General features: G+C 39.4%; 2 protein-coding genes across 6 annotated transcripts in view; both read right to left on the minus strand.

Annotated features, from left to right (window-relative positions):
- The window catches only part of LRRC39 (leucine rich repeat containing 39), a 31,599-nt gene extending 30,803 nt beyond the window's left edge, over positions 1–796 (minus strand). The window contains exon 1 of one of the 2 annotated variants that reach the window (XM_010377230.2): positions 693–796. The gene's annotated coding sequence lies outside the window, so the exon portion shown is untranslated. The remainder of the gene's footprint in view (positions 1–692) is intronic. The other variant, XM_010377229.2, reaches the window with a different exon arrangement.
- The window catches only part of DBT (dihydrolipoamide branched chain transacylase E2), a 68,073-nt gene continuing 44,583 nt past the window's right edge, over positions 699–24,188 (minus strand). For 2 of the 4 annotated variants that reach the window (XM_010377235.2, XM_010377234.2), the window contains one exon: positions 19,033–20,083. In XM_010377235.2, the coding sequence (XP_010375537.1) occupies positions 19,916–20,083 (168 nt within the window). In that variant the 3' untranslated portion in view covers positions 19,033–19,915. Of the gene's footprint in view, positions 808–15,645; positions 20,084–24,188 lie in introns of those variants that run through there. The other 2 variants (XM_030934991.1, XM_030934990.1) reach the window with 2 other exon arrangements.

Here is a 24,188-nt window from a genome sequence, read left to right on the forward strand (position 1 = left end):
TAATTGGCATATGCAGGAAATTGTTGAGAAAATCTCTAAGCAAGGCATGCTGAATTTACTCAGGAACAGAATGCAAGATCTCTTTGCTGTGAAGAAACCTTGGGATACGTGCGCTGGTAATCCAACTTCCTGAGCATATCGCAATCAATTTACAATTTATTGTCTCTGATTTAAGAAAGTTTGAAGTTTTTGCTAAATACTCAAATAATAAAAATATTTTTTAAATCCCAAGTATCTACACTTATACATGTATTTTACTAGACATGCAAAACGATTCATCCATTTGCTAATTCAATTCCTCATTTGCCATTAAATGTTGCTAATCCGTCAGTTTTCCTATAACGATCAATTTCCCCTAGGGAAACACAAGTCAATAATGATGTATTTCTTCCTCCAGCACAGGATTGTGCTCTCTACTTTGATTATTACCATAACAGAAAAAAGCACATAGTGTGGCAAGTGAGGTAAGCATAGCAAAAGAATCGCAGAAGAATTGTTCCTTACTTCTGTGGAAATCTATCTTCCAGAGGAGCACAGTTATATGAGTGACCATGAACACCCCGCAGAAAACTTTTAAATTCTATTCCAGTTCGTTTGGACATTCCGACCAATACAGACACAGCAATCTATTTATATGTGAAGAATAAAGGAAAAATATTTTTGAAAAATACTCACCACTGTCAAATACTTACCAATATCGTGGATGCTGAAGCTCACATAACCAAAGTTAGTGACTATCAGTTAAGAGTAGATTGCAGGGGGAAATTATTTTCAGTGTGGCTCCAAATGATTAAAATCCCCAGTCAGCTGTAACCAAGTGAAATGTAATGTCAGCCTAGTTCTAATTTTAGTTCATGGACAAAGCTGAGAATAGAAAGAATCACATGAGGCTTCTTTGCAAAGGATAAGCTGATAATGTATGTGAGTGCATTCTATGGACTGCAAAACTATACTACAGACATTATAAAACTATCGGGCATAACTATTTCTGAGATCCTGAAAAATAATGCCTATTCAAACTCCTTCTACTTTTCACAACTTAATCATTTCACAGAATTTAATGCATCTATTCCATCCAAGCAGAGAAATTTGGAATATGTTGATGTATGCCATAACAAAAATTATACCCAGTAAACCACAGATCTGCATAAGTTTGAGCTAAAGACACGGATGCTTTAGAAAAAGAAAAAATAAAGGTGTGGATAAGCATGAGTAACAGAGGAGCCCCAACCTTCTGCTGTACCTGGGCTTCAAATTAAATTACCTCTCACTTCGATCTCTTCAGTTTTCATAGATAGGACTTAATTCCAGGTTCTTAAAAAATAAACTATATCTTTATTTTGAATTTATTGTATATACACATGGAACAAAACTCAAAAGCTCAGTCTCCACCGTCTCCATCCCCTACCCCTTCCACCATCCCTGCCTCCAGTAGGGAGGTTCTCTTCAAGCTCTCTTCTCTGAAGGCAACCACTATTGCCAGTTCCTTGTGTACCCTTACAAAGGTGGTCTGTGAATTTACAAGCTTAAATATGCCTATATCCCTTAAAAGTACACAGATGTGAAGGCATGAACACCTACAAAAATGGTAGCATACTATATACATTGTTCTATACTGTCTTTTCTTCACTTAGGATATCTTGGAAACTGTTTCATATTAGTATATTTAGAGCAGCGTCATTCTTTTTAATGGCTACATAGCAGTTTAGCATGTAGGTGGATCATAATTTATGTAGTCATTTGGACATCTCAGCAATATTAGTGCTTTAAAAATTTATGCCTGATTATCTCACAGAAATTCTCTAACACTTCTGTAATGAATTAAGTTCTAAGAGTTGTGGGACTGCTCAAGATCACAGAAAGAGTAAAGAAGCCATGGCCACAATTGAAACTCTAACTTCCGTGTCCCAAGAGTGTACACCACCCAACACATACGGAGTGCCTGGATATGTTCATAAGTAAAAATCAAGATCTCACACCTGTAGTCCCAGCACTTTGAGAGGCCAAGATGGTAGGATCACTTGAGCCCAGGAGCTGGAGACCAGCCTGAGCAACAGAGCGAGATGCTGTCTCTACCAAAAAAAAGAAAAAAAGAAGTTAAAGTAGCCAGGCATGGTGGTCCTGTCTCCATAAAAAGAAAAAAAAAAAAAAAGAAAGAAAAAGAAAACTAGCCAGGTGTAGTGGTGTGTTCCTGTAGGCTCAGCTACTTGGGAGACTGAGGTGGGAGGCTATTTTGAGCCAGGGAGGTCAAGCTGTGATGGTGCCACTGCACTCCAGCCTGGGCAACAGAGCCTTCCTTGTCTGAAAAGAGAGAGAGAGAGAGAGAGAGAGAGAGAGAGAGAGAGAGAGAGAGAGAGAGAGAGAGAGATATCCAGGGAGTTTTAATTCAGTTAAAAAGAACAACATATTGTTACCTTAGAGAAAATTTAGATTTCTTTCTGCCTTGGCACTACCTCCAATTAAATTTTAACTTGACAGTATTTATAGAGAACTCTCAAATTTCAAGGCATCTCTCTTCTCCTTCCCTTATCTACCTCTTATTTCCCATCCCCATGGAGTGACTTACACTAAAGAAATGTCAGGGAGGATAGAGAAAGTGAATAGATGCCTGAGCTATTTATGAGGCAAATTAGCGAGAATTTTGGTAACTTTAGAGGGATGTAGAAAGTGAATGTGAAGGAAGAGACAGGCACTACATAATGAATATCTATCTGTCATTTATAACTGTCCACAATCTTTTGAACACCCTCCACGCTTTTATAATCCCCCACATCATGAATCCTACCTTTCCAAGGTAGAATTTGAAGGGGGGGAAAAAAATCCCAGCCTCCCTTGCTACTAGAATGGGGTATGTGACTAATTTTACACACTACTAAGTTTCCACTAATTATATACACCAACAAAGGGCTCTGTTGGGTGATTTGTGTCACTAGTGTCCATTTTTGCTGGCATGGGTAGCAGCAAAGACAGTATATTCTGGGGTTTGTTTTGGCAGCAAGAGTTGTCTAACCTCAGCAGATGTAGCTGGTTCTGGGGTCAGCAGCAGCAACTCCCTACTAGGCAAGTACTCTAATGTAGTTCTGGAATTCTGACAAAGGCTACGACATGGATGATTCTTGAGGACATTATGCTAAGTAAGCCAGTTACAAAAGGACAAATTTAAAAATTATGGAGATAGATGGTGGTGATGGTTGCACAATATTATGAATGTGTTTATTAATACCACTGAACTGTACACTTAAAAATGGTCAAGATGGTAAATTTAATGTTATGTGTATTTTACCACATAGAATACACTCTATGTTGTTCTCACAATGGCAAAATCACCAAATGAGGCTTTTCTCAGAAGGTATCCCCATCATTAAGTGGTGAATGACAATATTCTGGATATTAATCTCTTATTAGATATAGTACTTGCAAATGTTTTATCCCATTCTGTTGGCTGCCTTTTTACTCTCTTAATAGTGTCTTTTGATGCACAAATTTAAAAAATTTTATGATATCCAGTCTATCTTTTTTTAAGAGATAGGGTCTCACTCTGTTTCCCAGGCTGAAATGCAGTGGTGCAATCGTAGCTCACTGTAACCTCCAACCCCGGCCTCAAGCAATCCTCCCACTTCTGCCTCCCAAAGTACTGGGATTACAGGCCTGATCCACTTCACCCAGTCTATTTTTTTTTTCTGTTGTGTCCTATGCTTTTGGTGTCTTATCCAATAAATCATTGCTAAATCCAATGTTGTGCAGCTTTTCACCTATGTTTATTTCTTAGAGTTTTATAGTTTTGGATCTTACATTTAGGTCTTTGATCTGTTTTGAGTTAATTTTTATACATGATATTGGGTAAGGGTCTGTCTTAGTCTGCTCAGGCTGCTATTAAAAAAATTTTTGAAATAGGTAGTTTGGACTGGGCGTGGTGGCTCACGCCTGTAATTCCAGCACTTTGGGAGGCTGAGGCGGGTGGATCACGAAGTCAGGAGATCGAGACCATCTTTGCTAACACAGTGAAACCCCATCTGTACTACAAATACAAAAAAATTAGCCAGGTGTGGCGGCGGGTGCCTGTAGTCCCAGCTACTCAGGAGGCTGAGGCAGGAGAATGATGTGAACCTGGGAGGCGGAGCTTGCAGTGAGCCGAGATGGCACCACTGCACTCCAGCCTGGGTGACAGGGCGAGACTCGTCTCAAAAAAAAAAAAAAAAAGAAAAAAAGAAATAGGTAGTTTGTTTGTCTGTTTCCCCAACGCCTCCCCCAAGTCCCTGGTAACCATCATATTCTCTACTTCTATGAGTTCAATTTTTTTAGATCCCACATATAAGTGAAATTAAGTGGTATATTTGTGTTTCTGTCCCTGGCTTATTTCACTTAATATAATGTCTTCCTCATTTATTCATGTTGTTGCTAGTGACAGGATTTCTTCCTTTTTCAAGGCCGAATAACACTCTATTGTGTATATATGCATTTTCTTTACCCATTCATCTATTGATGAACACTTGGGTTCATTTCATCTTGGCTAGTGTGAATAATGCTGCAATAAGCATCAGGGTGCAGGTATCTGTTTGACATACTGATTTCCTTTACTTTGGATATGTACTTAGTACTGGGATTAATGAATCCTATAGTAGTTTTTTAATTTTTAATTTTTTTAGTAACCTCCATACTGTTTTTCACAAGGGCTGTACTAATTTACATTCCCACCAACAATGTGCAAGGATCTCCTTTTCTCCACATCCTCTCCAACACGTGTTATCTTTTGTCTTTTTGATAACAGTCATTCTAACAGGTGTGAGGTGATAGCTCACTGTGATTTTAATTAGCATTTCTCTGAGGATTGTTGATTTAGGGTACTTTTTCATGTACCTGTTGGATATTTTTATGTCTTCTTTGGAGAAATGTCTACTCAGATCCTTGGCCAATTTTTAAATTGGGTTCTTTGTTTTCTCATTGCTGAGTTGTTTGGGTTTCTTCTTCTTATTATTATTATATTAACCCCTTATCGGATGTATGATTTGCAGATAGGTTGTCTCTTCACTCTGTTGATTGTGTCCTCAACCACGCAAGAGATTTTTAGTTTGATGTAATCCCATTTGTCAATGTTTGTTTTTGTTGCCTGTGCTTCTGGATTTGTGTCAAAAAAAAAAAAAAAAATCATTGCTCAGATGGATGTCATGGAGCTTTTCTTCTATGGTTTCTTCTAGTGGTTTTACAGTTTTAGGTCTTATATTTAAGTCTTTAATTCATTTATAGTTTATTTTTTAATGTAGCATGAAATATTAGTTTTATTCCCCTGCATATGGATATCCAGTTGTCCCAACACCATTGAGTGAAGACAGTGTTCTTTGCTAAATTGTGTGTTCTTGGCACCTTTGTCAAAAATCAGTTGAATATTGGCTGGGCATATTGGCTCATTCCTGTAATCCAAGCACATTGCGAGACTGAGATGTGTGGACTGCTTGAGGTCAGGAGTTTGAAACTAACCTGGGCAACATAGCAAGCCCCTGCCTCTACAAAAAAATTTAAAAAGTTTTAATTAGCTGGACATGATGGGGCACACCTGTAATCTTAGCTATTCAGGAGGGTGAGGCAGGAGGATCCATTGAGCCCAAGAGCTCAAGGCTGCAGTAGGCTATGATAGCATCACTTCATTTCAGCCTGGGTGACAAAGGGAGACCCTGTCTCAAAACAAATAAACAAAAAATCAATTGACCATAAATGTATGAATTTATTTCTGGGCTCTCTACTCTGTTCTATTGGTCTGTGTCTGTTTTTATGCCAGTACCATACTGCTTTGCCTATTTGTATTTTGAGAGACAGGGTCTCACTGTGATGCCCAGGCTGGTGTTGAACTCCTGGGCTCCAGCAATCCTCCTGTCTTAGCCTCCCTAGTAGCTGGGACTACAGGCATGTGCCTCTGCACCTGGCTATCGTGCTATTTTCTTGTAGCCTTTTTTGAGGCAGGATCTCACTGTGTTGCCCAGGATAGAGTGCAGTGGTACAATCAGAACTCTTTGCAGTCTAGACCTCCCAGGCCCAAGCAATCCTCCCACCTCAGTCTCCTGAGTAGCTGGGGCCACAGGCACACGCCACCATACCCAGCATTTTAAAATTTTTTTGCAGAGACAGGTTCTGCCTGTGTTACCCAGGCTAGTCTTAAACTCCTGGGCTCAAGCAATCCTCCTGCCTCAGCCTCCCAAAGTGTTGTGATTATAGGCATGGGTCACTGTGTCCAGTCTTATCATGCTGTTTTGATTACTGTAGCAGTGTGGTATATTTTGAAGTCAGGTAGTGTCAACACCCCAGCTTTGTTCTTTTTGTTCAAGTTTGCTTTGGCTATTTGAAGTCTTTTGTGGTTCCACACAAACTTTAGGATTGTTTATTCTATTTCTGTGAAAACTGTCATTAGGATTTTGATAGAGATTGCATTGAATCTGTAGATCACTTTGGGTAGTATGGACACTTGACTAATATTAATTCTTCCAATGTATGAACATGGGATATCTTTTTGTTTATGTCTTCAGCTTTTTTCATCAATGTTTTATAGTTTGCAGTGGACAGATCTTTCACCTCTGTAGTTGAATTTATTTCTAAGTTTTTTTTTTTCTTTCTAGCTATTGTAAAATTTTTTTTTTATTTCCTTTTTGGATAGTGTTACTGGGGGTCCTTGCTCCCAGAGCTCCCAAGATGGTGGCGGGCCACTTCCAAGATGGTGGCAAGCCTCGTATTCTCTGACCTTGGGTTCTTGGCCTCACGGATTCCAAGGAATGGAATCTTGGGCCATGTTGAGTGTTATAAGCCATGGGTCACAAATGAGAACCGTGGAACCCAGTGACTAGTGTTCAGCTCAATTAGGATGAACCCAGGCACTTAGCCCTGCAGGAACAATGGCAAGCCTTTAGCCTGATCGGGGAGCGGCAATGGGCACCTCCCTGGATGAGGAGCACAACGGACACCCTGCTGGAACCCAAGGGATGGAAGTCAGTGGCCGGTCTGGGAAGGCGGCAAACAGCAGTGGTGGACAGCAAGCGAAAGCTCAGCTCGAGCCATAACAAACACATACCAGAAGAGCGCAGTTGCAAGATTTAATAGAGTGAAAACAGAGCTCCCATATGAGGGGAGGGGACACAAAGGGGGTTGCCTTTGCCAGTTCAAATGCCTGGGTTTATATCCTGATCCTTGACCCTCCCGCTGTGCTCTCAGGCAATAGATGATTGGCTATTTCTTTACCTCCTGTTTTTGCCTAATTAGCATTTTAGTGAGCTCTCTGATTGGTCAGGTGTGGGCTAAGTTGCAAGCCCTGTGTTTAAAGGTGGATGTGGTCACTTTCCCAGCTAGGCTTAGGGATTTTTAGTTGGCCTAGGAAATCCAGCTAGTCCTGTCTCTCAATAGTTTGTTGTTAGTGTATAGAAACACAACTGATTTTTGTATGTTAATTTTATATCCTGCAACTTTACTGACTTTGCTTATTAGTCCTAACAGTTTTGTTTTGTTTTTTTTTTGGTGGAGTCTTTAGAGTTTTTTAATATATAAGATCATGTCATCTGTAAACGGGGACAATTTAACATTTTCCTTTCCAATTTGTATGCCTTTTATTTCTTTATCTGGCCTAATTGCTTTGGCTAAAACTTACAGTATATTGAGTAGAAGTGACAGGTGTGGGCATCTGATATGGTTTGGCTGTGTCCCCACCCAAATCTCATATCAAATTGTAATTAGAATTGTAATCCCCACATGTCAAGGGAGGGACTTGGTGGGAGGTGATTGGGTCATGGGGGCGGTTTCCCCCATGCTGTTCTTGTGATAATGAGTGAGTTCTCACAAGATCTAGTTGTTTGATAAGTGTCTGGTGCTTCCCCCTTCTTGCTGTCTCTCTTGCCTGCTGCCATGTAAGACAAGCTTTGCTTCCCCTTTGTCTTCTGCTATGATTGTAAGTTTCCTGAGGCCTCTCCAGCCATGAAGAACTGTGAGTCAGTTAAACCTCTTTTGGTAGTATCTTTGTATCAGTGAGAGAACATATTAATACAGCATACTTGTCTTGTTCCTGATCTTATAGAAAAAACTTTCCACTTTTCACCATTGAGTATAATGTTGGCTGTGGGTTTGTCACATCTGGTCTTCCTTGTGTTGAGGTACATTCCTTCTATACCTAATTTGCTGAGTTTTTAAAATGAAAGGATGTTGAATTGTGTCAAATATTTTTTTACATCTATTGAAATGATCAAATAGTTCTTTTAGTGTGTTAACGTGTGTTAACATTTATAGATTCGTGTACATTGATCCATCCTTACATCTGAGATACAATGGGTGATTTCTTTTGCTTTTCCTTTTGTTTTTGAGACAGAGTCTCACCCAGGCTGGAGTGCAGTGGTGTGATCACGCACACCGCAACCTCCACCTCCTGGGTCCAAGTGGTCCTCTGACCTCAGCCTCCTGAGTAGCTGGGACTACAGGCATGCACCACCATGCCCAACTAATTTCTTTTTTTGTATTTTTGATAGAGTTGGGGTTTCACTATGTTGCCCAGGCTGGTCTCAAACTCCTGAGCTTAAGCAATCCACCAGCCTCAGCCTCCAGAATGCTGGGATTACAGGCATAAGCCACTGCACCCAGCCAAGACTGGACAATTTCTAAATGATAGAATTTATTGCTCATAGTTCTGGAGGCTGGGAAGTCCCAGATCAAGGCACCAGCAGATTTGGTGTTTGGTGAGGGTGTATTTCTCATAGGTAGTACTTTCTCCCTGTATCCTCATAGGTGAAACAAGCTCCTTCAGGGCCTCTTTTATAAGGGCACTAATCCCATTTATGAAGGCAATGTCCTTATGATCTAATTATCTCCCCAAAGCCCCACTTCTTAATACATCACCTTGGGGATTAGGTTTCAACATATGAATTAATCAGGGGGACACAATATTCAGACCATAGCAGGATCCTACTTCATTCTTTTGTATTCTTCATTCTAGTGTTCCCAGCACCACTTGCTGAAAAGACTGTCCTTTCCCCTTTCACAAGAGTATGAATTGTCTCGGCACCCTTGTCAGAAAAACATTTGACCATATATGTGAGGGTTTATTTCTGGGCCTCTATTCTATTCCATTCTTTATATCTGTCTTTATGCCAGTACTACACTATTGTGAACACCGATATTCTTTTATGTGGAAATCTTCCAGGTGAGGTTGGGTGGACGGATGTGTGTGTGTCTGTGTGTCTATGCAAGGAAAACTCTTAAATAACAGACTGTACACTTGCTGAATGTTAATGGGTCATTCTTCTCCATATTTTGAGATTTATATTAGAAAGTTATGGCTACATCCTGACTTGTACCACTTGGTCTCACAAAGTGGTCTCACAAAGAGACTATTTCTGAGGAGAGGTGGGAAATGCTGGTGGACACCCAATGTCTTTCCCCTGGACCTTAAACTCTGATTCCAGTCAGTCACATACGACTTCTGCTGCATCTCCCCACAGTTTCAATCTTTTTGTTTTTTTTTTTTTGTGTGTGTGTGTGTGTGTGTGTGTGTGTGTGTGTGTGTGTGTGTGTGTGAGACAGCGTCTGGCTCTGTTGCCCAGGCTGGAGTGCAGTGGTGCCATCTGGGCTCACTGCAACCTTCAACTCCCGGGTTCAAGCGGTTCTCCTGCCTCAATTACAGGCACCCACCATCACACCCAGGTAATTTTTGTATTTTTTAGCAGAGATAGGGTTTCACCATGTTGGCCAGGCTGGTCTCAAACTCCTGACCTCAAGTGATCTGCCCACCTCAGCCTCCCAAAGTGCTGGGATTACAGGCATAAGCCCGGCCCAGTTTCAATCTTTTAATACCTTAAATATTTAAGTTAGTAAAATTGCTAAGAAAAATTGTTCATTTTAAGTGCAAATTATTACCTTTTCTTTTTTCTATTATTAAATATGTATTTTATGAATAAAAAGTTAATGTTTTTAACTAGGAATTAAAATGTACTTCTGATTTTTAGGCTTGTTTTGTGCCAGTTGTCATTTTTCACACACACACATGCACACACCCCACCATCACCACCACCACCACCACCATCATTTCTGTAAACCAATCAACAGTGGAGACACTAGAGACTATTATATGAAAACCATTTATTCTATAGTTTACTAGGAATTGGATAGAAGTTAGATGGACATTGGAAATGACTTTTAAATCTTCATTTGAGAAAAAGCATGCCATGAGTCTAAATAACCAATGTCATTTAGCAAACAAAATACAAGTGAACAAAACACAATTTCTCTGATGAATGAAGTGGCTGCCATAGTTTTTCCCAATATGTAAAGATAATTCTCATAAGAAATATACCACCTAAGCAGTAGTGATCAGAATATTATGCAAACTTATTGGGGGTAATTTAAACTCCAAATCAGAAGAATAGAAGACATAAACATCTTTCTTCAAAAGAAAAACAAAACAAAAAACAAGACCCCTTCTGTGTCAAATGATACAGAAATGGCATTGGCTTCCTATGACTGAGATACTTTTTACTGCAAAGCAAATTAAAAAGATATGCTCACCCCACTTTTATTTTTATGCACTACTTTTAGTTCTGTGGAAATAAAAGCTATACTGAATTTAAAACTTTTTACACACATAATCCTGTGCAAATTATGTAATCCTTTGTTTGAAGGATAGTAACCCAACTTTCTAATATATTTTGTATATGTTTCTTTTTGTTTGTTTGAGACAAAGTCTCACTCTGTCACTCAGGCTGGAGTGCAGTGGTGCAATCACAGTTCACTGCAGCTTCCACCTCCTGGGCACAGGTGATCTCACCTCAGCTTCCCAGGTAGCTGGGACCACAGGCGTGCACCACAATGCCCGGCTAACTTTTTGTGTGTGTATATATATATATATATATATATATTTTTTTTTTTTTTGGTAGAGATGACGTTTTACCATGTTGCCCACATTGGATATTTTGTATACATTTCAAAAGGCAACTACAAAAATTGGTTTTTCATATTTCTACAAATATTGTACAGAATGTTTAATATCTTGTAAATATGGAAGCTGTGACAAATTTTTCTATTTAGAAAGTATGACAATCTGAAAATCAACATTTTACAGAAATGACACCATTCTGTTGAAATTGGAGTATACTGCACTTACATATCATTATTTCTAATATACACCTAATTATTAGAGAAATTAGTGCACTAAAGGACAGTAGTGGTTTTTAAAAATGATGTCTTTGCTGTGGCAAGTTTGTCCTGCTCTATCCAAAGCAACATTTGAACCAACAGGCCCTTCTAATCTTATGCCAGCAACACAATGGGATCGAGGCCAGGTTCTTGTGCAATTTGTGAAACCTTTGGTTTGCAGAGTTGTTAGCGTAGTGGCTTGGCTCATCAGTTCTGAGCATTTGAATATCTAATGTTTCAAACTGTTAGTCCTGTTCTGATTTATATTCATCCCTGCCATTCCTATTAACTTAATTACACCTGCCCACAACTTAATGTACTTGCCTTTGTTACTACAGTTTGAACTCCAGCTACATTTTTCTAAGAAATTAAATTGCTAGGTTTTTATAGCTGACTGCACTCTTACAACTTCTCTACAGACTTTATGGTCTTTTTGGACTTTGCTTTTTAGCACATTTTGGGAACTGTTAGCAAGTTTTCTTGCAGCACACTTGAAGTTAAATAGCTTTTTCCAAGTTTAATACAGTTTGATGGCTCTTGTTGGGGTGTAGATGGGTGGGGGCACTTGCATTGCCCGTTGGAGGACTCTGCCTTCTGCTTAGCCAAAAATCAGTGTGAATCCCTTTCTTTGACTGTTCCATCTTTCTCCATATCAAACCTAAATTCTTGATCTTCCACCTGTTCTCATTTCTTCTGTCCTATCTCTTGTTAAGACTCACAACAGCTGTTCCCCATGCTTTGCGTTGTAACATTCCACATGGTACTCCATAAAAGCCTGATATAGATGACCTCTCTATAACAGAACTGCAATTATTCTTGTCATGCTTCAGTTGTTTCTGTGGCTCTCCTCTGGAGTGTCTCCAAATTCTCCTGCTCAATTTTAGCAAGCTGGCCTGGAGTTCTCTCACAGGGTCTGGCTAGCACATTAATTTGCTTGTGGTTAAAAGCCTTTGTGCTCAGTACTGAGACTGTCACATAATGAATTTTCATTTCCATTTTATTCTGAACTTGCAAACTTAGTTGCTAACTTCTATCCAATTCCTAGTAAACTATAGAATAAATGGTTTTCATATAATAGTCTCTAGTGTCTCCACTGTTGATTGGTTTACAGAAATGATGGTGGTGGTGGTGGTGGTGATGGTGGGGTGTGTGCATGTGTGTGTGTGAAAAATGACAACTGGCACAAAACAAAAATAGTGATTCATGCTATCTTCAGTGTTTAAATGGTAATGCCTTTTGTAAAATAAAGGACGCTGCAGGCCAGGCATGGTGGCGCATGCCTGTAATCCCAGCACTTTATGAGGCGGAGGCAAGCAGATCACTTGAGGCCAGGAGTTCAAGACCAGCCTGGCCAACATGGCGAAACCCCGTCTCTACTAAAAATAGAAAAATTAGCCAGGCATGATGGTGCATGCCTGTAATCCCAGCTACTCGGGAGTCTGAGGAATGAGCATTGTTTGAACCCAGGAGACGGAGCAGAGAGCGGAGCCGAGATCACGCCACTGCACTCTAGTCGGGGTGACAGAGTGAGACTCCGTCTCAAAAAAATTTTAAAAAGCCTGTGGTTATTTTGATGGGATAGCAAGGATACCATGAATCGTGTTAGGTTTGACATAAATAGTTCATAGTTGACCTGGTCTGTCTGACTGTCTGAGATGTCACTGAGTCATCTGATGACCTTGACATGCTAAAGCATTGGAATGAATGTCGGACAGAGGTGGGTTCAGAGAACTATTTAGGAGACATCTTGGTGGGAGTTGTGGCCAACAATGATGACAGGTGAGCAGTGGGGAAAAAAAGCCAGCATTGCAAGGAGTTAAAGATCACCACCCATTCAAGAAGTCTGGCAGAAGGAGCAAGACAGGAAATTTATTCATTTAGTGGCAGTCAGAGGTAACAATGTAAGAAAAGCATTTTGAGTCTCCTTTTAGGCAAACTGAAATTTGCCATTAGAGAAGAAGGGAGTTCTTCATTTTTTGTTTGTTTTAGGGACTATTTACAAAATAAGAACATTTCTGTCTTATTAGTTAAGGCAGCACTATCCAATATAATTTTCTGTGTTGATGGAAATAGTCTACATCTCTGCTATCCAAGTATGGAGCTATAAGCCACATGTAGCTATTTAAATTTAAATTTAAATTAATTAGTGTGACTACTGAGCAATTGAAATATGGCTAGTATATCTGAGTTGAATTTTGATTAATTAAAATTTAAATTTAAATAGCTACATGTGGCTGAAGGCTACCGCATTAGACAGCTCAGAGTTCGTTTTACTAACGAGACTAGCAGATTGATGTCAAAATATTAATGTCTTAAAACAATAAAAGTGCATTATTCAACTGTATCACATCCAAACCAATCACTGCTAGGGTGTAGGAAGGAGAGCATTCTGCTCTGTCTAGTCATTTGGAACACTGGCTCCTTCTATCTTGTGTGGTGCCATCTTCAACCTTGAAGGGTGCATATTGGAGGGGAAGAGACAGAATGTGAAGAATCTCTTGAGAAGTGTTATGGGCCATGTCTGGAAATGGCCTACATTAATTCAACCCATATACCCATATTCTAATAGTTACAAATAAATGACATGGCCCTACCTAACTGCAGGCTGAAAGAAAAGGAACCAGGTTTACGGACACATAACATTACCCTGCCACACTGAAATCTGCAGAGTTCTGGGATCAGTCTCTAATACCTCCTCCATAAGGAAATGGAAATAAATTTTAATCAGTGTGCTAAGGGAGTAAATCTGGTTCAGTTCTGGATGTGAGGAAGAGACTGAAGGATCAAAGTGGGGCAATGGGGGTTCAACATGGGGCAGGGACCAGGAGGAAGAGATGGAATAAATAATAGAGGGCAGAAAAAAATTGGTATTTACTGATGGAGAACCACTTCTCGGAAAGAGAAACAAAAAGAAACAGAAAGTGTGAGAATAGAAATTTTGAGGTGAAAAGGAGAGAAATTCAAGGTTCTTAGGTTAAATCATTTTGTCTGCTCTGAGGTTATTTGCTTATTATGACAAGCCTTTGGAAGATGTTGGGACAGGTGCTTAAAATTAGAAGAAAAGACCCAAACAGGTACTGTAAAGAGTGCCCTGGGCATGCATTGTAGAATTTGGAAGGTATTTGTTTCAGACTAATCTGGTAATCCAGATATTTCACAGAAAGTGTCATGTAAATTCAAATATGTATCTTCTTTTTCTCTTGATAAATATCCCTATGGTAAGCCATGGAGTTCTGTTAATCTTCTGTTTGACCAAATAACTAGGCTTGGATTTTTTTTTTTTTTTTTTGAGACGGAGTCTCGCTCTGTCACCCAAACTGGAGTGCAGTGGCCAGATCTCAGCTCACTGCAAGCTCCGCCTTTCGGGTTCACGCCATTCTCCTGCCTCAGCCTCCCGAGTAGCTGGGACTACAGGTGCCCGCCACCTCGCCCGGCTAGTTTTTTGTATTTTTTAGTAGAGACGGGGTTTCACCGTGTTAGCCAGGATGGTCTCGATCTCCTGACCTTGTGATCTGCCCGTCTTGGCCTCCCAAAGTGCTGGGATTACAGGCTTGAGCCACCGCACCCGGCCTAGGCTTGGAAATTTTAACTTAACCTTTTTCCTTGTACCACAATTAAGGTGCCAGTATAAGAGTAGAGCATTAAAGCTAGTAAGTATATTAACATGCAACCATTTTAAGAAAAATCAGATGAATAGAGAATACTGAAACTAGTAATTCGTATTTTGACAGCATCAGTTGAACTGTCAGCACAGCATGAAGTTTGAGAGTAGAATTATTTCTCAAATTAACATTGAACTTAAACTGGGAAGAAAATACAAATGTTCTTTGTTGGAGAAATTATAAAATCTTGCAATTGCAACAAACAGCCTCACAGTTTAACAGTATCTTGTGTATTTGCCTTCCACTCCCTACTCTACTGCTACCTCAGCTTCTTCTCTATCCATGTCATTAAAGAACTCTCTTAGAAAAATTCATAATTTAACATGAACTGAGGTGGGATGGGGTGGGAAGGCAATGCCTTACTTTACATAGTTGATTTCCTTTTTAATCTGCCCAGAAAAAAATTCTCCCAGATTCCCATTCTCGATATATGTAGTTGAATGAGGATGGCTGACTCCTAGGCTCCAAAGGTGACCATAAGACTCAAGTGTGGACAGAGTATTCTATTCTCCTGCCCACAATGACAGGCACATGAACCAAGAAAGACAAATCAAAAGCTGTCCTGGATGTGTGTGTGCGTGTGTGTATATATATATAGAGAGAGAGAGAAAGTGTGTGTGAGAGAGAGAGAGAGAGAGAGAGTCTTGCTCTGTTGCCCAGGCTGGAGTGCAATGGCACAATCTCAACTCATGGCAGCCTTTGCCCCCCCAGGTGCAAGTGATCCTGCCACCTCAGCCTCCACAGGTGCATGTCACTATGTCAGCCTAATTTTTTGTTTTTGTTTTTGTTTTTTTGGTGGTTTTTGTTTTGGTTTTTGTTTTTTGGTGGGTTTTTTTTTTTTTTTTTTTTTTTTTGGTAGAGATGGGGTTGCCCAGGCTGGTCTCAAACTCTGGACTCAAGAGGTCCCCCGATTTAGGCCTCCCAAAGTGCTGGGATTATAGGCACAAGCCACTCTGTCCTGCCTCTTCTGGTGATTTTGACTGGAAACAATGTGGGTTCACACATATGATCCAATCTCAGGAAAAGACAGTGTAGAGGGAAGGAGCAAAACCACCATTAAGAACTGACTGGGAATATAGTTCAACTCTAAAAGCACTGCTCTTCTCTAGGTTATTTGCACAGACTGACTTCCAGTGATAGCTTTAATCACTGGCTAAAGCTTTTGCTGTGAGGGCAAAATCTTCATCTATCTAGTTTACCTTTATCCATAATCTCTACCCTGGAGCCTGAAACTGAATATACAATTAATAAATATGTGCAGAATGAACTAACTAACCAATTACAGCTTGAATTTTACAAATGTCTTTGAAGATTTCACGGAAACATTTGTATTCTTGGTACTGTAGGGTAGTGCTGAGTCCCATCATTTCTTTCTTAAACCATAGTTTACTTAGAAATCAGCAAGGAAATCCATCAAGTGATTTTGGGGATCCACTTGGAGTGGGAAGCCATGAGAAATGCCCAAACAAGTCAGTGGGCTTTCCAGACTAACAGCTATCACTTTCACTCTTTCTACATAATCACTTCTCACATAGGTTTCAACATAAGGTACATTTTGATCTCTAAATTATAAATTCATACCAATTTTGGCTTCCATCCTCAGACTTCCTTTCCTGTTGCACTTCTTTTTCAAATATCAGAGGAATGCTCTACATAATGAACAGAGCCTTGATTTTCTTGTTGACCACTCGCAGCAATAATTTTGGCTTCTCCTCCATGTACATATACCTTCTAATCTCCAGACATGTTAGTAAAGGACTTGAATTTTCTGGCTTTTCTACTTTAATTCCAACCTCTAGGAGTACAGCAAGAGCCTTTTCCCCCTCCCAAACACCCATCCCTTGCTTTGTAGAGCCTCATGGACCAGCACTGCCACTAAGGCTGTGCTCCTGCCCCTCTGGCCCCCTTCAGGGAATCCTGCTATCCTAAGGGCCGTGCACACAGTGGGGAACAAATCCTTTGCTGAATTCTCAATGGATGAGACCAAAGAGAAGATGGTAATGCCCAAGGGTTGGAATAGAACCAGATAACTTAAGGGTTATTTCAGGAAAAGAGTATCTTAAGCCACTGATGCTGGACCTACATACTTATTTATTTCAGAACTCCTGTCTCCTGGTTTTTCTATTCTTTAAGTGAGGAGGACATTTTTACTGATCATATCATTATTCATTTAAAACTCAATAAATGCCTATCAATAGAGAATTGGTTAAATTATGGGACACCATCTTCTGATCCTTCCAGATAAGATCAGTAACCTTTACTGGATGGCTCATAGCATCTGGGTTATTAACTACCAAGAATAGTGTTTTTTGCAGTTATTTAATATCTGTCTCCTCACTAGACTGTAAACCCAATCAAGGGAGCATGAAGGTGGCTATTGTATACTTGGAACCATGATTGGTATGGTAGATGTTTAATGTTTGAATATATAATAAATGCATACAATGGAATACTATGCAGGCATTTATTTATTTATTTATTTTGAGACAGAGTCTCGCTCTATCACCAGGCTGGAGTGCAGTGGCGCGATCTCGGCTCACTGCAACCTCCGCCTCTGGTTCAAGCAATTCTCCTGCCTCAGCCTCCCGAGTAGCTGGGACTACAGGTGTCTGCCACCATGACTGGCTGATTTTTGTATTTTCAATAGAGATGAGGTTTCACCATATTGGCCAGGCTGGTCTCGAACTCCTGACCTTGTGATCCACCTGCCTTGGCCTCCCAAAGTGGTAGGATTACAGGCATGAGCCACCACACCCAGCCTATGCAGCCATTTAAAGCATGATAATGTGGAATTGTTTATTGACATGTAAGGTTACCCATAATATAACGTTAAATTTTAAAAATCAAATAATAAAATAGTAGATACACTATGATCCTGTTTTAATAAAGAAGAATAGCCATATATACAGATACATACATCAAAATGTTAATAGTGGTAAAATTATGAATGATTTTTTATTTTATTGGTTAACTATTTGTATTATCTGAAATTTTACAATAACAGCATTTATTTGACCTATTTTTTTTTTTTTTTAGAGATCAGGTCTCACTCTGTCACCCACACCGGAGGATAGTGGCACAATGACAGCTCACTACAGCTTTGAACTCCTGGGCTCAATTGATCCTCCTGTCTCAGCTTCCTGCGTAGCCGGGACTACAGATGCACACCACCACACTTGGCTAAGTTTTTTTTTTTTTTTTTGAGACAAAAGTGTTGCTCTGTCGCCCAGGCTGGAGTGCAGTGGTATGATCTCTGTTCACTGTAACCTCCACCTCTCGGGCTCAAGCAATTCTCCTGCCTCAGCCTCTCAAGTAGCTGGGACTACAGGCGTGCACTGCAAGGCCCAGGTAATTTTTTGTATTTTTACAAAACTGTAGAGACAGGGTTTCACCATGTTGGCCAGGGTGGTCTTGAACTCCTGACCTCAGGTGATCTGCCTGCCTTGACCTCCCAAAGTGCTGGGATTACAGGCGTGAGCCACCAGGCTAATTTTTTTTTTTTTTAATTTTGGAGATGGGATCTCACTATGTTGCCCAGGCTGGTCTCAAATTCCTGGCCTCAAGTGATCCTCCTGCTTTGGCCTCTCCTATAACCGGGATTACAATTACGAGTCATCACACCTGGCTGATTTATTCTTTCCTGATTTTAAAATTATTTCCATTTTGAGAAAAACCAAGTAGATACTAAAACAACCTTTTTTCTGTCACAAAACTTCACTTAAACAACTAATTTTGGCATACAGTTTTCCACTGGACAATATTAGAAACAACATGGATTTCCGAATGCAAATTGAAATGTTGGATACATTCATCTTGATGCTATTTCTGATTAAAGTAGACCGTTAGCAAAATGACCATTATCAAACCTTCATTTCTATATAAAATTTCTTATTTTTTATATCCATAATTATGATTAGACTCTTCCTTCTCCTCTTATTTACATTCTTACCCAGGATATGAAGAATGGAATAGACCTTAATTTCTTATCCTATTTTTTAGCTGAAGATCAAAAAAGTTAAAAGGAAGTAGACTTCTGAAATTTAAAAAAAAAAAAAGAAATGTCAATGGCTGCTACCTTTAAAGTACCTTCCTTACATGAGGGAAGTTTGCAAAGGTGAAGGTCTTTCCCAAGAAAATACCAAACCATTACCAAAAATCTAAAAGTATATCCATTTTAAACAAACACCTTTAATAGACTGGTTATAAAACTATAATTGGACATTTTTAAGGCCAGTTTATACTTTTCCCTTTTCAAATACATTAATTAATATAAATAAGACATTTACAGATGATGTTCTCTATACAGAGCAAGCACATACTCTTGGATATCTCCAAAGAGAAGTATAATTGCACTTATTTTATACAACAATTAGCATAACAGGGAAATGGAAAATATTTTTGCATATAAATTCCGTTTCTTAAGTATAATTAAAAAGTTTCATTAAGAGTTGGTTAAAAAAAAATAGGGCATATACTGTCTGTATATGGCTACCTGTCTTTTAGTAACATTAATTTTGTTTTTTTGTTTTTGAGACAGAGTCTTGCTTTGTTGCCCAGGCTGAAGTGTAATGGCACGACCTCAGCTCACTGCAACCTCCACCTCCCAGGTTCAAGCGATTCTCCTGCCTCAGCCTCCCAAGTAGCTGGGATTATGGGCACCCACCACCACACCTGGCTAATTTTTGCATTTTTAGTAGAGGCGGGGTTTCACCATGTTGGCCAGGCTGGTCTTGAACTCCTAACCTCAGGTGATCTGCCCGCCTCAGCCTCCCAAAGTGCCAGGATTATAGGCGTGAGCCACCGTGCCCTGCCTGATTTTGTTAATCTTGCCAGTTTCAAGTCATTGACACAAAAATGTCAGCACCGTATTAAGAAGTCACACTCTGACCTATAAAATGTGACAGCCCCAGGAGAACCATTACCCCATTATTCATTTTCAGTAAAAAGTCTAATAGAACAGTGACAAATATTGTACCTTAGATCCTTAATCATATGATACAAATCATTTACAATACAAATTGTAAAGATGAACATGTGCTGGCACAGCTAGGGTTTACATACTCTTTGGAAGCTCAGAAAGTTCAAGAATGTCTTATCGGTCTTCATTTCAGATCTAGTAGCATAAAAGCTGGGTTTTCTAAGTAGGATTTCCACAAATTAGAGAAGCGTGACATTGTAGCACCATCAATAACTCTGTGATCAGCTGACCAGCTCACATTCATTATCTGTGCCTTATATACTTCTCCTTTCTGGTTAAATCGGGGAATGGCCTAGAAATGAAAAAAAAAAAAAAAAAAAAAAAAAAAAAGAATAAAGAGTAAACCCTCACTTGCTCAAAGCTCAAACTCTAACAATGGTGTAAGATCAAGCAAACCCTTCTTCCTACAGTAGGGAAAAAAATGGGCATCCCCAATGACTTTTGGAAATGCTAACTCCTACTCTTTCCATCTTCGAGTATGTGCCTGGAGCTTTCAGAAGTTCTCCAAGGTACTTCCTATCCCTTGTACAATTCCCGTACCTACATTCATTAACTTTCATCTCAGATTTCAAATATTTAATAATTTTTTACTGTATACCCACTATGTGCCAAGTACTCTTCTGGGCTCTGGGGAGAGACACACAATTAAATAAGGCTTCCTCACTGAAGGCAGTGAGGAAACAAGCCATTCTCAAGTTCCCCTGACCACTAAGGTGGCCAGGAAGAAGACAGAGGACAACAACATGCTTGTGTTCTTCGTGGATGTTACAGCCAGTAAGCACCAGATCAAACAGGCTGTGAAGAAGCTCTATGACACTGATGGGGCCAAGGTCAACATCGTGGTCAGGCCTGATGGAGACAGGAAGGCATATATTCCGTTGGCTCCTGATTACAATGCTTTGGATGTTGCCAACAAAATTGGGATCATCTAAAATGAGTCCAGCTGGCTAGTTCTAAATATATATCTTTTCACTGTTAAAAAAAAAAAAGGATAGACAAAATATAAGCCCCAACTTATTATTAGATTCAATAGACATAAAATCATGCTGTCAAACTGCTATAAAAGTTTCTAAGCCCTATTCTGTTTTTCTATACTGATCTCTTCATGGCTGGGATACAACAGTCACAGCCAGATGTGGATCCCTGATGACACTGAGTAGCATCTGTGTAAAGCCATGTAGGCCACTGCAACTACTTGTCTTTGATTCTGAATGAGATGAGAAGCCCTTGGAAGTGTCTGAGCAGACTGGCCATTCACTGAAAGAGGACGACTTTAGGAGGAGCAGGTCTGATGGTGGGGGGCAGTGGGGAAAGGAGCAGGAGCTCAGTTTTAGACATGCTAAAATTCAAGATGCCTTTACACATCCAAGCGAGACATAAGAGTTTAAAGCTCAAAAGTGAAGTCCAGTCTAGAGATATAAACCTGGGAGTCATCAGTGTATAAATGGTATTGAAAGATCAGATAAAGAAAAGGGGTGAGAACTGAATCCTGGGATGCTTCAATGTGTAGAGATTGGGAACATTAGGAGGTATGGGTAAAGGAGACTTAGGGGGAATAGGCAGTGACATAGGAGGGAAACCAAAATGGCCAGGTATGCTGCAAGTCAACATTAAGAATGTTTTCCAAAGAGGTTGGATTGATCAATCATCTCAAGGTCAACTAGTAGGTCAAGGAAAACAAATACTGAGAATTGAGTAACATGGAAGGCTTAATGACTTAAATAACTGAGCAAGAAGGAATTAAATTCTATAATGAAAACAAAATAGCAAAGGAAAGATGATACAAAGGGAGAAAGGAATTAAATACTATTTGTCCCTACCCAACAAATATTATTTTAAGTGATGAATAAGATTTCTACTCTAAGAACTATGCTTCATGGCTTGAAAAAACCAGGATAAAATGATTTTGTAAAAATATATCTATTGAACAGATATTTATAAATCAAGTGGACCTAATAGACATCTACAGAACTCTCCACCCCAAATCAACAGAATATATATGGCTGCTGGGTAAATAACGAAATGAAGGCAGAAATATATATTCTTCTCAGCACCACATCGCACTTATTCTAAAATCGAACACACAATTGGAAGTAAAACTCTCCTCAGCAAATGCAAAAGAAAGATGTTCTTTGAAACCAATGAGAACAAAGACACAACGTACCAGAATCTCTGAGACACAGCTAAAGCATGTGTCAAGGGAAATTTATAGCACTAAATGTCCACAGAAGAAAGTGGGAAAAATCTAAAATCAACACCCTAAAATCACATTTAAAAGAATTAGAGAAGCAAGAGCAAACACATTCAAAAGCTAGCAGAAGACAAGAAATAACCAAGATCAGAGAAGAACTGAAGGAGATAGAGACACAAAAAACCCTTCAAAAAAAATCAATGAATCCAGGAGCTGTTTTTTTTTTTTTTTTTGAAAAGATTAACAAAATAGATAGACCACAAGCTGGGCTAATAAAGAAGAAAACAGAGAAGAATCAAATAGACACAATAAAAAATGATAAAGGGGATATCACCAGTGATATAAAGAAGAAAACAGAGAAGAATCAAATAGACACAATAAAAAATGATAAAGGGGATATCACCAGTGATCCCACAGAAATACAAACTACCATCAGAGAATACTATAAACATCTCTTCACACATAAACTAGAAAATCTAGAAGAAATGGATACATTGCTGGATGCATACACTCTCCCAAGACTAAATCAGGAAAAAGTTGACTCCCTGAATAGACCAATAACAAGTTCTGAAATTGAAGTAGTAATTAACAGCCTACCAACCAAAAAAAGCCCAGGATCAGACAGATAAACAGCCAAATTCTACCAGAGGTACAAAGAGGAGCTGGTACCATTCCTTCTGAAACTATTACAAACAATAGAAAAAGAGGGAATCCTCCCTAACTCATTTTATGAGGCCAGCATCATCCTGATACCAAAACCTGGCAGAGACACACACACACAAAGAAAATTTCAGGCCAATATCCCTGATGAACACTGATGCAAAAAGCCTCAACAAAATACTGGCAAACCAAATCCAGCAGCACATTACAAAGCTTATCCATCACAATCAAGTAAGCTTCATCCATGGGATGCAAGGCTGGTGCAACATATGCAAATCAATAAATGTAATCCATCACATAAACAGAACCAATGACAAAAACCACATGATTATCTCAATTGATGCAGAAAAGGCCTTTGATAAAATTCAACACCGCTTCATGCTAAAAACACTCAATAAACTAGGTATTGATGGAACATATCTCAAAATAATAAGAGCTATTTATGATAAACCCACAGCCAATATCATACTGAATGGGCAAAAGCTGGAAGCACTCCCTTTGAAAACCGGCACAAGACAAGGATCCCCTCTCTCTTATCACTCCTATTCAACATAGTATTGGAAGTTCTGGCCAGGGCAATCAGGCAAGAGAAAGAAATAAAGCGTATTCTATAGGAAGAGAGGAAGTCAAATTAACTCTCTCTGCAGATGGCATGATTGTATATTTAGAAAACCCCATCAGTTCAGTCCAAAATCGCCTTAACCTGATAAGCAACTTCAGCAAAGTCTCAGGATACAAAATCAATGTGCAAAAATCACAGCATTCCTATACACCAATAACAGACAAACAGTGAGCCAAATCATGAGGAAACTCCCATTTACAATTACTACAAAGAGAATAAAATACCTAGGAATACAACTTACAAGGGATGTGAGGAACCTCTTCAAGGAGAACTACAAACCACTGCTCAAAGAAATACAAGGGGACACAAACAAATGGAAAAACATTCCATGCTCATGGATAGGAAGAATCAATATTGTAAAAATGGCCAAACTGCCCAAAGTCATTTATAGATTCAATGCTATTCCATCAACTGACCACTAACTTTCTTCACAGAATTAGAAAAAACTATTTAAATTTCACATGGAACCAAAAAAGAGTCCACATAGCCAAGATAATCCTAAACAGAAAGAACGAAGCTGGAGGCATCATGCTACCTGACCTCAAACTATACTACAAGGCTACAGTAACCAAAACAGCATGGTACTGGTACCAAAACAGAGAGATAAACCAATGGAACCAAACAGAGGCCTCAGAAATAACACCACACATCTACAACCTGTCTGATCTTTGACAAACCTGATGAAAACAAGAAACGGGGAAAGGATTCCCTATTTAATAAATGGTGTTGGGACAACTGGCTAGCCATATGCAGAAAACTGAAACTGGACCCCTTCCTTACCCCTTATACAAAAATTAACTCAAGATGGATTAAAGACTGAAATGTAAGACCTAAAACTATAAAAACCCTAGAAGAAAACCTATTCAGGACATAGGCATGGGCAAAGACTTCATGACTAAAACACCAAAAGCAATTGCAACAAAA

This window comes from Rhinopithecus roxellana, chromosome 8, assembly GCF_007565055.1.
Source record: "Rhinopithecus roxellana isolate Shanxi Qingling chromosome 8, ASM756505v1, whole genome shotgun sequence".
Classification (NCBI taxonomy): Eukaryota; Metazoa; Chordata; class Mammalia; order Primates; family Cercopithecidae; genus Rhinopithecus; species Rhinopithecus roxellana.